Source organism: Ambystoma mexicanum, chromosome 1p (genome assembly GCF_040938575.1).
Source record: "Ambystoma mexicanum isolate Mex_15411 chromosome 1p, UKY_AmexF1_1, whole genome shotgun sequence".
NCBI lineage: Eukaryota > Metazoa > Chordata > Amphibia > Caudata > Ambystomatidae > Ambystoma > Ambystoma mexicanum.
Window position 1 is genome coordinate 248746278 of NC_090921.1, and position 13803 is coordinate 248760080.

At 47.4% G+C, this 13803-nt stretch overlaps 1 protein-coding gene across 2 annotated transcripts in view; it reads left to right on the forward strand.

Annotated features, from left to right (window-relative positions):
• The first annotated feature begins 393 nt into the window (after positions 1-393).
• The window catches only part of TMEM107 (transmembrane protein 107), a 178532-nt gene continuing 165122 nt past the window's right edge, over positions 394-13803 (forward strand). For both annotated transcript variants that reach the window (XM_069646464.1, XM_069646466.1), the window contains exons 1-2: positions 394-495; positions 8250-8365. In XM_069646464.1, the coding sequence (XP_069502565.1) occupies positions 8279-8365 (87 nt within the window). In that variant the 5' untranslated portion in view covers positions 394-495; positions 8250-8278. The remainder of the gene's footprint in view (positions 496-8249; positions 8366-13803) is intronic.

A 13803-nucleotide genomic window follows, 5' to 3' on the forward strand; every position in this document is an offset into this window, starting at 1 on the left:
CCCGCAAAATACAGAAATACCCTCTCCCCCAATACTGCCTCACCCCTATGATGCACATTACATATCGCCAACATACACTGAAATAACGGAAAAAACAAAACTGAATTCGCCTGTAATTTAAGTAAATCTCACCCCTGATGCATATTACAAACCCCCAAAATACACCGAAATACCCCCTTCCCAATATTACCGCTCTTTATTAAAGTAACAATCAACATGAGATAACTTTAAGACTTACCATAAACTAAAATCAATCACCAAATAACAATCAACTATTCGAAATTTGCTTTGTAATGGAGGAATCTCTCCGGCTCGTGCAACGCTTTGCCTTCCCGCTCTTGCAGGAAAGATGACGAATGAACGTTTGAACCCACGTGATGCAGAGCAGCTCACGTGATGAAGTGGAGGCGGAGCGTTGCTATGGTCCGTTTCTCGGATGGGAACTAAACACTACCTTTTACAAAACGCCCGTGTCCTGATTCCAGGCAGCATTAGGTGAGTGCATGCAATCCAGCTCTTGTAGTGAATTTTGTATGCATTTCTTTTAGCATCCATTAACTTAACGTTTTCACCCCTTTGTTATATTGTTAAGAGGAGCCCTTTTGCAACTTCTGGAAATGCACGTTTCAGCTGTAATTCGTTGTACTGTCATTATCACATGTTGAAATTAAACATTGTAAGTACGTGCGTTTCTAAACATCTGTTTTTGAAAATTACACAGTCAGACCCGTCTCTTGACCCGGCCTCTTGTTCCCTTGCCACATGTAGTCTACCGATCACCTGCTGCTTTGAACCTGTCCTAAAGTTTATTACCTCCAGATCCCAGTCCCAATATATGAGGAATCCACCTCTCGAGACACACACGTTTTGCTTTAACCAGTGCAAAACATCCCCCTTAGGGTAAAGGTGACTCCTCCGCTACCAAAAAGGTAAAAAGACACACTGCTTACCCACAGTATCTCATTTTTTTCCCTTTTACTCCTGTTGTGTTTTCCCCATAGGGGCTATTTTGCTGATCTTCAAAGTGCTTGTCCTGCTGTCCTGTGCCTGGTCAAGTGGCATGTGGTGGATATAACTTTGCCCTGCATAAGTTTCCCTCCCTTGCGGGTACATTTCAGGGAACCATGGACCCTTTCCAACATTGTGGGAAGACAGCGGGAGGCCTTTCCATAGTTCAGTGGCAATCTGAAGTTTTCTTCAATAAGCTATGGGTCAGAGACCACAGGAGGTCTTCCCAGCATTATCCTGACATTTGCATCAGTCCCCGCCTCCCTACTTCGAGCAGATCACCTTGTTGTCCTGACAGCTGGGATGGTAGGAGGACTTGCAGCCCCCTCTCCAGGTGGGAAAGGCGAGAGACATTGTTCTCGATCGGCCCGTGGAAAGCTACCACCCTTCCCTGCAGGCTTCCACCTACAGTGCTAGTTGGGCCTTGGAGCCAGACCTCACTATCATAATTTCAGCAATTAAAGCTGAGGGCCATGATCATAAGCACAGTGAAAACTATCCGGACAACCCTTAATACTGAGAGACCTGCCATGCCATCTGAGCCTTGAGTGGCTGAGAAATGCTACAAATCAAAGTTATGTAGGAGATACAGGGCCCCTTCATTCAGTCGCCTTCCTTAGGAATTTACTGACCACTCTCTCATCATCAGTCCCCCTATTCCCTGGGGCTGGAATCCTATCCAGCGAAGGACGATCTAGGGGCACTGCTATCTGTTTAGGGAGGAGAGGAGAAGGCGGGCAGACTAGCGTAAACAGCAGTTTTCATTGCAGGCAACTTTTGATAGCCAGGGAAGCTCCTCATAGCCCATGAATGCCCAAGTCCTACCTCCCTGCTAACCCATCCCAAAAAAAACACTGACACCACTCTTGCCATAAGGTCGTCATGTTGCAGAGCGGAGGACCACTTTATTTAATGTAATTGTGTATGCACGCATCCCCCATGGCCTAGACTAGTGACACCTCCTACTGCCCCCTTCACAAATTAGGTAGTAGGTGGAAATCCTGTGGTTACAGCCTATAGGCAGTGAGGAGAGTAAAGAAATTGTGCTGGACGACGCATTAAACAATCCAGGACAGTGCCCCAGACTAGCCTTCTTGACCACCAAACATTGAAGTATATCATTTTATGTTCGCTTTACTGTTAGGCGAGAACCATGGTTCACAAGTGACATTGCAAGTTAAGGGACAATTCATTCTGTGGCATGAATGCACCATCTAAATGCCAAATATTTGTATCATCTTTGGAGCAAACATTGTAGTCTAATAAACCATGTACGAGTGAGGTTTTTGTGTACTGCATACATAACGCAACCACTTCTAAGTCAATCCAAGTGTGGCAACAAAAGGAAGTCAGAAGCAAATGAGATAATTGCTCAGGTTTTGATCGATTGATGATGGTGCTGGGGCAGCCTGACAGTAAGCCCAGCCTGTGTGGTTGCACAGTTTGCAATTTTGTACAGTACACATGCTACAATTTCACGTTAGTTTGCATCAGCAATCTTTGCCAGGCATGGGATAAACTAGTGTATTCCGCTAGTAGGATACGTGTGGGCATTTCTTTAACTGTGGCAGTGCCACTTTAGTGTACTTTATTGTGAATGTAACAGACTGGGATACGGCGATGGCTTGGCTTGGCTTGTGTTGGGATCTCCTTTTAAAAAAAGCACTTGAGCTTAGCCAGTGCCATGCGTTTTGTTCCAGTCTGCACAGGCTTCTCCTACCTCTGTACCCTTAAGCTTCTAACAAATGCTGTTGTCATCTGTTGAGATCTGCAATGAACTCTGAGACCAGATGTATAGTATTGATCTTAGCTAGGGTAGGAAATGACTTGGTCAAGTGAATAGTTATGCAAAGTCTTCTTGAGGCCTAACTGAACAGTCTGCTGGATTGAAGGACACAGGGAAAAGTTATGCACCTCTGACTTGTTCATATTCCTTTTTAAGCCAACACCCCCCGCGCCTCTACCCCTGTACCAATTTAGTTCTTGCCATAGAGCCACGATTAAGCTCCCCTCTTTAGCCCTATCGCACTCAACCAAAGCGCTGTAGTCTATCAGACCTTTGGCTCTTCCCTATAGCTAATGTAACCCAATATTTCTCAGCCAAACCGATAGAAAGCAGATTGGACTGGGTACTTTTGAGCTTCACCCATCAATACCGCAGGTTTTGCATCTGCCTTTCCCACTGTCCCCCTAATGAGCCCCCTGTTTCCTTACACAGCCAAGTGCAGCAAGGACACTAATCGTGGCAGACAAGTGCTATACAAGACCACTTACATTACAACATACCTGTACAAAAGCCAAAACTTTAACCTTTTGTTAGTACTTGTTTAACAGGAATTAAGTGCAACGAACCAATGCAGGGTACATGTTTCTTATTTTGATTGCAAAAGGAACTCATTACATGCACAATTGAGACATTAAATCTCAGAAGACTATACTACAGAAATACATAGGTGAGTGGGGGACCACAGAGGGTTAAGTGGAAGAGTCTTTTGGATGGTTCGCTCCGCACCAATGCCAGTCTTCAATGAATTTACATGCAACTGTAGAATTTAGTATGCTGTAAAAGGCCAATATATAGATGAGGTGAACAACTATTGAGCAATGCTACTGTGGTAACTACAGACATATTACCCAATCATTTTAAGCTTTCATGAACTACAAGTGGACGTTTTGAAGATTTCTTCACAGTTATTGATGTTGGATTACTTTACCACTCTGGTGCATGCAATAAGGGAGATCACAGTTTAATAAATCACTTCTGCAAAATATTCAGAAATTCATATGTTGGCAGCTTAAATAATCAAACACCCTGATGAAGAGCTAGAGCCAGAAACACATGTTGGTAAATCTAGGCAAATTAAAACATGAATGTACCTGTTTGGGCAAATTTCACTTTGAATATTGAAGGTCTGATTATAATCTGACCATTCATTGATACAAGGTTTATGTGTTCAATGCATGACAATAAGGAAGCATTAGGAACACTACTATGAACTAATGACGACAGATTTTAATTTTAGAGCGCTATGATTTCTTATCCAGGGTTTAAAAACCTGTTCTCTGCCCAACAGACCTAATCCCCACCCATCCTCATCCCTCCAAACTGCCCCATTCCAGCCATCCACTCTCCTCCCAGTATTGTTTTCCTACCAGACATCTACTGTGCTCCTACCCTATTTGCAACGGCTTTCTGTCCTTCCGTACTCTACTCCCAACAGACTTCTGCTAGTCCCTTTTTCTCTTCCCATAATCCCAAAGAAATGAAAGACCACGCTCTGAACAAGTTCCTACAACTTGAAGCTTTTCTCTAATCCCACCACAATTCCTCATTCCTTGTCTCCTCAAACATCCTCACTTTAAGCAATCTCTGTACAAAACATAATGTAATACCAGATATTCATTGTGCTGTTAGTACAGCGTGCTAATACCTGCCAACAAATGTGGGGCACACTAAAGAAAAACGTATAAATGGAAGTATCCTAATAATGTGGCCATAAATAAATGGATGATCATAAATCTAGACTTTACTCGTGAATTCTGCTCATTGAATGGAGTAGAATGTTATTTTCACCCCTGGGTTGATCCTTTAATATTGAAGGCAGGAATAACTAGAGGTTGCAGACAAGTCAAATTTCCAAGGCAGTCATTTGGTAGAGGCGTTTACCCGAACTGTCCTCTGGATCAAATAGCACCAGTAGGATAAAATCACTACGTTGTTACTCTAAGATGCATTTGTGTTTGAAAGGATAATGGTTTGGGCTACTCCTACATTTATGGTATAGTGCAATTTCCCTGTGTTCATTCCAGGAATTAGCCAGTAAAGCCCCTTATGGTGAACTACATAAGCTTGCTGTATTTTGATGCACGGTTCTAGTAGGCTAGCATCCACACTAATTTCTATTTAAGCAATAAGCCCCAAGCAGGAGGGGTATTTGTGATGCTGGAAATGCATCAGAGGGACAAGGCCTCTGTATCCTTGTCCTTTACTGCTTTTTATCGTGTGTTCTGTCGTGTTTTCCGTGCTGGAGTTCATGTGTGACTCCTGGCGGTGCAGCTCTCTCTCTTGGTTTGGTGAACAGACCCATGGGATACCCTTATGGCACCCATGGGTAGGGGTGCAACCCTGTGCCCCTAGTGTATGTTTTGGGCACCTGTGTGTGACCCACAGAGCAGGGTACGGGCTGGTGGCAGCTCTGTGCTGAATTGACTGGTGCCCTGAGCGACTAGCATTTTGGGATGCCCAGGCCCTGACATTGGAATCTGTAGATTCCTGATGGAGACAAAATGGCCCCCATGGCCTCTTGCCTTCCATCGCCTGTTACCTTGATCTTCCCAAAGTCCCGGGAAGCCCTGACACTGTCCCATCCCCCTGACTGGCTGTTGGGTGGAAGTTCCATATATTGTAGTGTGGGGAAGTGCTGACCAGACTGGCTGGAGCCTTCCCAACGACCGTATGTTGTGGGTACGCCTGTGGGTGGGACCTGGGTGAATGGAGTGTGTGACAAATGCGCGTTCTGTGTTGTGGGTGTCTAGTATCTGGTGTTTGACACAATGACTGAGACAGCCCTGCCTGAAACCGGTATGAATGCAGTGTGGAGTGTTGAATGGCTTGGTACTTGTCCCAAAACACATAACTTTTTGGGAGTGTCTGGAGAGAAGTGAATGGCCTGAATGCACCATGTGCCTGATTGGCTGGCTGGCTGCCTGCCTGCCTGAATGCCCTTAGTCGTGATTGAATGCTTGAGTATGACCCAGCGGAATGAATGGGAGATCAACAGTATATCTGGGGACCTCTCATTGCTAGGAATCGTGTTCAGAAGCTGAAGTCCACTACGACGAGTAACTGGAGTAACTGAAGCTTGACCTTAAAGCCCTGCTGGACGAGAAGAATTGCTGTTGCTCTCCTTTGCAATCTGAAAGCTGCTGTGTCTCCAAGGACTGGCCCAGAGAGGACCTGGTAAGGCGCCCTCTTCCCGAGCTACGAGGGACCATCGTGCACCAGCAGATCTTTGCCAAAGCTCCCTGGTAGACAGACCTTTGACAGGCTGCCGACCCGAGATGGGGACTGCCGCAGAATCACAAAGTGAAGCGCCAGGACTGTTGTCTGCCACTGTCGATGACCGCCGTCGCTGACCGGAGCCGCCGTGCTCCCGTTTGCCTAAGAACTTCACTTGATCCAAGGATGCTCTCGTCCGCATCGTCGCTGCTGTATCCTGCTGGAGAAGGCCTGACCGTCGACGAGCCGATGAGCATCCGCCGGTGGGTTTCCTGCCACACAAAGACCACAGAGACACCTTGCTGGGCCACAATTCTTCAAACTCTTTGCGGTCCAGAACTATCGACATCGACGTGCCCCGCACGCCTCTTCCTTGCAGGACGTTTACGCTTCCCCGTCAACGAGCACCGCTAGGAACGAAGCTGCCACTTCACCGTCATAGCTCAACCTGTTCTCTGTCGGACGTTCGACGACCCGTGAATCCTGTCTTAAAGGGAGGGCACTCAAGAAAGGCCGTCGATTCCCCGCCAAGGAACGCTACAACGTCAGGTACTTTGGGGTTGCAGAGCTATTGGGAAGTCTAGTGTGAACAATATATGGACTGGGCTTGTATCTTTATCCTACAGGTTTCCCAGGTGGGGGGGATCTCCACACAGAACTGTGTCTAGTCGTACTGGGCCAGCATTCTGCCAATTGCTCAACCATCTTGCTTTCCTTCCTCTCTCTACTGCTGGTTTCCTCTTTATTGATCTGTGTGACATTTTGACAGTATAGTTGATGCACTTTATTGAGAGTTAATAATCGTTGTGGTACCAATTTAGAACTGTATATATTTGCCATTGTTGATTTTTTTAGCACAAAGTGAGTTATCGTGATATTGTATATACCTTTTGAATATATATTATATAAAGACTGTGTTTCAACCGATACAGGGTGCGGACATTCCTTTGTGGGTGCTTGGAAACTACACTGTACTTAAGAACCAGCCTGCATCACCTCCTGAGAAGCTAGGCCTTGATTGCTCGACTACGTTACCAATAATAGAGAATCTTGGTTGGGGTCCTCTGTGCCTCTCCTCTGCCATATAGAGAGCGGAAGTACAGACACCCCCCTCCGGTCCTTTACAGTATTATGGGCACCGGGGCATTACCTGAAGTGGTAATGCCACTCGCTGCGAGCAATTTATTGCTATTATTACCAAGGCTCGTAAGACCGGGATACTAAAAGCATTTTTTTCCTTTTATGAAATGCTCCGTCAAAAACATGGCCGTCGAGGAAGTTTCCATTGCGGCCATTGGAAAAGTAAAAGAAAATCGCCACGATTGAAAGGGGGCCTAGTCCCTTCTCTCTTTCCATGGCGCCCATTAAAAAAAGTAAACAAAGAAAATGGCCGCCATGGAAGAGATCCTCTTTTCCATGACGACCTGTTGTAGATCGGGAGGGGATGCACTGAGGACAGAAGTAGTCCCAGCGCGTCCACTCTCGAAACGGACTGAAAAGAAGGTAAGTTGTGGGGGTGGGGAGGGCGGCGGGTTCGGGAATTCTGTGGATGGGGAGCAGAGAGGGGGAAGACCAAACTTACCTCGTTCCCCGTTGGGGGAAGATGATGGCCTCCAGCTGTTAGGCACCTCGGAGCGGGGGAATATATTCCACCTTCCTGCACTCTACCCGACACCCTCGTCTGGTTTCTTTCCACCCTCCCAGCACTTTCCATGTCTCTGCAGTGTAATACATCTGCAGAAAAATCTTCATGTATACATATTTTTTTTTTTTAACGCATCTTTTGGAATATTCATGTCATCACATAAAATGTTATGCATTATTATAATACTTTAAAAAAATGTAAGTAATTTTCAGGCTGGTGCTTGACTCGAATCACTGTTGAATTTTTATGTTTTTCCTCTTGACCTTTTTGTAATACAAACGTTTGATGGAAAAAGAAAAAAACCTTGATGCCTATGTCGTGCTCATTGTTCCTTGTTTAATGAGAAGTTCTGACCATATGCTGCTTTCTGCAAAATTGCACACATAGGCATCACTTGTTAAGGAATATGTGTGGCCTATAGACATAGTTTGGAGAGTAACGGTGATATAGAGGCCAGCTGGATTGGTTTTACTTCACAGTATTCCACATTTATTGTTTCCATTCAACTCTGGATTCTGAACATCTGGCACTTACGGCACTAATGTTTTGTTTTCCCATACCTCCAATAATTCTCCTGCTTATCACCTTCTGTCCTAGGAACCCTTTCATTGGTGTTCAGCAGGAACATGCCTGCAGTCAGCAGCCTGGTGCCCTCCCGCTTCCTGACTCTGCTTGCCCACTTGGTCATAGTGATCACCATCTTCTGGTCCCGGGTAAGCCAACCGGCAACTGTTTCCAAGGCAAAACATATTTGTTCTTTGACTGATGGTGATCGTAGGCACAGGAGAACATGCTAAGGCTTCACTTATCAAAATGTAAACACTTTTTTTTAAATTGCTTGATAACCCTAGCATGACCTAAAGGCCAAATCATTTGTATTTCCTTTTGTATATTGGAGCTTTGCGAAACACTGCACTTTTCCTCTACTTGGTTTGTGATTGTTGAGGCCACTTTATCCCCTACACGTTTCTTCTTTTAATTGCCAGTGGCAATGAATTGTTTTGGGCTACATACAGAAAAATGTATGACTGTGGGCTGAACATCAAGAACATACAGACGACCAACTAGGATATCCAGAACATAACAATCGCCAAATGATGTAATGTTTGAATTAGAATCCTTTTTTCTTTCTTTTTTTGGTTGCAATTTGTGCTTTCAGTTACTTTGTTCGATATTAGTAGAAAATAGTTTTGATTCCAATAACAGTGTATTTCTTGTCATTCATCTACCATGATAATGGCGAGGGAGTCGTCCAGTATTAGAACTGGAATTCTCAGGGGTCACCCATTACTCCTATACTAGTTGTTGTTTGTTTGTTTATTATTTGTAATGCGCCAGAATACCCTAGTGTAACAAGGCGCAGCAGATACAGGAATTTGCGAAACTTAGTTGCGGACAATAAAATATATACATGGCATATACACAATAATAATAAAAGAAAAGCAAGGAATATATACATTTCTGAGGCTTGTGGAATCTGCTTAGATCACATGCTGTGCATAGGCCGACATCTAGTGGAAGCTGCGGAGTATTACAGTTTGTTTTTCGAAACTCAAAAATGGGCGTCGACACAGGGCGTGCCAGTAATACTATCCCTAGTGTGACGTCCACTGTACCCAAGATCCCTCACGCGTCTAGGATCCTCAGATTGTTTTTTTCCGACATACTGGTCGGAAGCATTTTGCGGAGTCCCCTGGCCTTAGCCATACTTTGGCTAAAATATTAATTTATTTACATCCTTCCCCATCCCAAGGTCGAACTTCGACACTCGACGCCGGCTGGAGAAGAAATCGACCGTCGGCTGCTGCACGACGGATTTGGGCTTCGGAAGGCCTCTGGCCTCAGCCTGGGCCTTGGAAGGCCTCTGGCCTCGGCCCTGCAAGTAGGGAGAGTGGGGGGTTGTACATACTCTACACTCTTGGTATATAGGTACACCTTATACATTTCCTACACTTAACAGCCCGCTGCCTCAAGGTGCGTATGGAGGGTACCCCTTTTCAATTCTGCCCCAAGTGCAATCGCAAATACCCTTGGGTCGACAGGCACGCCACGTGCAATCTCTGCTTGCCGAGGGACCACCCCGAAGCGAACTGCAGAGCGTGTAGTAGGTTTAAACCTAAGACACGTAAGGACCGTTCGACGAAGCGTTGGGCCCACCACGCCAGGCAGGCGGCCATGGCAGCGGAGGGCGCCTTCAGCGACGGCAGCGACGCCGTACTTTCGGACGGCGAGGGCATTACGGTGTCGAAAGACAGCCGAGTGCAAGTCCCCGACCTCAGAAGGTCGTCCGGCAGGGCGGCTATGGGGAAGACCCCCGGCGACACAAGCGCTTCACACACCACACACACTAAACACACGAAGTCCAACCGAGACTCGACGACGTCGAGTTCTCGGAAAGAGGCACAAACAGAACGGTCCGATTCGGTGTCCTCTGGGCGCTCTCGATCGAGATCGCCGCATGACTCCAGGCAATCATCCACTCTTGCCAAGAGTCCCTCGCTCCCTAGGCTAACAGAAGTTCGATCGTCGGAAGACGAAGACGACTTCCACCCCCAGGCCGCGCTCCAGGAGTCGGAGCCCGCAGTCAAAATCAGCGAGGCCCCACGCTCGAAGGACAGGGACCCTACCCCCGATCCTCGACGCCAGGCGTCGAAAAACTCCGGAGCCACAAAAGGACAGGGAAAACATTTTTCCACTCACGGGGAGGGGGGAAAACAGCAGAAGAAGCAGCCTTTGCACTCTTCCACACCTGTGAAACACACCACTCCCCCTAAACAGACAGACAAAACCAGGTCTGCTGATATGTCTAAAACCAGCAAATCTACTCAAGATAAATCCCAGAGACTTGCTGAGAGAGTCATTCCCAGTTCCAAAAAATGGTTGAGTGAAGACATAGATAGGGTCATGTCAAGGATGTCTTCTTTGGCTGATTTTTACGATAAAAATCCAGAACATTTCCTTTCGTATGATCCACAAGGGGCGACACCCTCAGGCTCTAATGATCCTATCCCCCCCCCGAGTAAGAAGCCCCAGTTTGAAACCCCGATGAGGTCTACAGACCCCTTTGAGGTACAACCATACTCAAGACCATACTCACTGTATCAAGGAGAGGCTTCCTTTGGTGAGTTACAAGAATTTGGCATGGTAGAAGAGCGAACCGGGACGGGCTACTATGGGGATAATGAGGACCAAGAAGAGGAAGAGGAAGACCCGGAAACCTACAGAGTAGATTCACCAGTAGAAAACGAAGCCCCGGTTACCAACTCCCCTGTCGATAACCAACCCCTCCTAAACGAGTTTCTCGCACGTGCAGCAGAACATTTCCATATTGACACCCACGGTGTCCAGGAGGAGAAGGACTTCGCGGAGGAGTTAGTGGGAGAAAGGAGGCCTGTTGCCCAGACCATCCCTATTCTTAAGTCCATTCAGTGAAGAATAGACCCGTCCCTGGTGAACCCGAACCTCACCAGAGCAGTCAGTCCACGGGTTGAAAAACTTTTCAGGGCAGCCCAGTCTGACCCTCTCTATATAAGAGGACATCTGAAGCCAGACTCCCTAGTGGTCACTAACACTCGTAAGAGGGCTGGAACACCCTTGTCATCGTCCGAAGCTCCTCCCAACAAGGAGAGCAAAAAACTATATGGTTTTGGCAGGAAAGTAGACTCAACGTCCGCCTATCAAGCAAGGATTGCAAACTCCACCACCCTGTTGGCCAGCTACAACTGCCATCAGTGGGAAGAAGTCGCGGCACTCTTAGCCTCTGCTCCTGAACCTTTTAAAGGGCCAGTTAGCTCGGATTTCCGCAGAGGGTAGAGCCGTGTCTGGTTGCATTTTGAAAGCAACCTTTGACGCCGCGGACAACGCAGGCAGATTGATAGTAGAAGGCACTGTTATCAAGAGACATGCGTGGTTACGGCAGTCTGGTTTTAAGGCAGAAACCCAGGCATCGTTGTTGGACAAACCGGTGGAAGCCGATCTGTTGTTTGGTAAGGCGGTCGAAGATGCACTGAAGAATGCCAAGGACGAATACGAGACACTCAAGCCCCTTGGCCAGTTAACCAATAAACCCCCTAACCAGAGAGGGAATAGTAATTTTCGTCGCCCACGTGGCCAAAATTCCCAGAGAGGATCTAACTATTCCCAGGGGCAGGGTACACAGTGGAACAACAGCTAACAGTCTACCCAGGGCTACGGCAGGGGTAATATGAGAGGTCGTGGTAAAGGCAGAGGCAGCCCCAGCAAGGGAGGCGGCAGGCCTCCACCAAAGCAGTGACGCTCAGTTCAGGGTCCCTTCTCACGCAACCCCAGTAGGGGGGACGCATTTCCAACTTCACCCAGGCTTAGGAAGGGATCACATCAGACAGATGGGTGCTGTCAACAGTATCCACAGGGTACTGTATAGAACTACTGCAGCGTCCCCGGAACCATCCTCCGTGACAAAGAGTACACTCTTTAGAACATCAGAAGATTCTCCTTGAGGAGATCGCCATTCTGCTAGAAAAGGACGCGATAGAAATCGTCCCAGGACACCAGGTAAACAAGGGTATTTATTCAACTTACTTCCTTGTGCCAAAGAAAGATTTGACAATGCGCCCAGTATTGGACTTACGGCCTGCCAACAAGTATGTCAAGCCCCAAAAGTTTCGTATGACTACGCTACAAGAGGTAATCCCCCCTCCTAAAAAAGGGGGATTACATGGCAACCTTGGATATGAAAGATGCTTATTTTCATATTTCCATGTTCCCAGCGCACAGAAGGTACTTGCGCTTCAAGGTGGACAGTCAGCACTACCAATTCAAGGTACTGCCCTTCGGGATAGCTTCAGCACCAAGGGTATTCACCAAAGTACTGGCGGTGGCGGCTGCACACCTACGCAGGGAGGCAATCCCTGTGTACCCTTATCTGGACGACTGGCTCATAACGGGGGAAACCCCAGGAATTTGTAGGACAAACATTCAAAGGACAATCGACCTCCTCCACGAGTTAGGCTTCTCAATCAATGAGAAAAAGTCAAGCCTAGTGCCAAGCACCTCCAAACAGTTCCTAGGAGCAATCCTAGATACTCAAGAGGGGTTGACCTTTCCTTCAGAAGAAAGAATTCGGAATATACTACTGCAAATTCCGCATTATCAGTCCGGTCACCAAATAACGGTACGCAAAGCAATGCGTTTACTGGGCATGATGGCGTCATGTATTTACCTGGTCCCCCACGCGCGCCTGCGCATGCGTCCCATGCAGGAATGGTTGGCGAAACAGTGGTCTCGGGCAAGTGGTCAGTGGGACGATCTAGTGGTCATTTCGCCAACACTAGTACAAAGCCTTCACTGGTGGACAAGAGAGAATCTCGCACAGGGGAAACCCTTTTACGATCCTGAAGTACAGGCAGTAGTCACTACCGATGCATGTCTGACGGGGTGGGGAGCTCACCATCTCCACCACATAGCTCAGGGTCTCTGGTCTCCCTCAGTGGCCAAGAACCACATCAACCTGCTAGAGCTTCTGGCAGTATTCAGAGCGCTTCAAGCGTTCGAGCCCCACCTACTAAACCTGTCAGTGCAAATCCGGACGGACAGCACAACAGCCATGTTCTACCTGAACAAGCAAGGAGGGACTTGTTCGCCAAATCTGTCCAAGCTTGCCCAGAAAATCTGGATATGGGCACTCAGACGGAACATCTTCCTGTCATCACAACATGTTCCAGGGGAGCTCAATTCCCTAGCGGATGCTCTGAGCAGAGACTCCCTCCCAGAGGAACACGAATGGGTTCTACACAGAGAGGTCGTAGAAGATATCTTCTCTCAGTGGGGTTTCCCCACTATAGACTTATTCGCCACAAGCGAAAACAGACAATGCCCATGATTTGCATCCAGGTTCCCCCAACCAGACTCCCAGGGGAACGCCCTGTGGATGAACTGGTCAGGGATGTTTGCGTACGCTTTTCCACCAACTCCTCTCATCAGGAAAGTGGTGAACAAGATGAACAAAGAGTCGATGACGCTCGTCCTAGTTGCTCCCATGTGGGCAAGACAACCGTGGTTCCCACACCTACGCAGGATGGCGGTGTGCGAGCCCATCAAACTTCCAGCCTGGTACAACCTACTGTCCCAGCACCAAGGTCAAACAGTGCACCAGCAACCCAACTCAATGAAC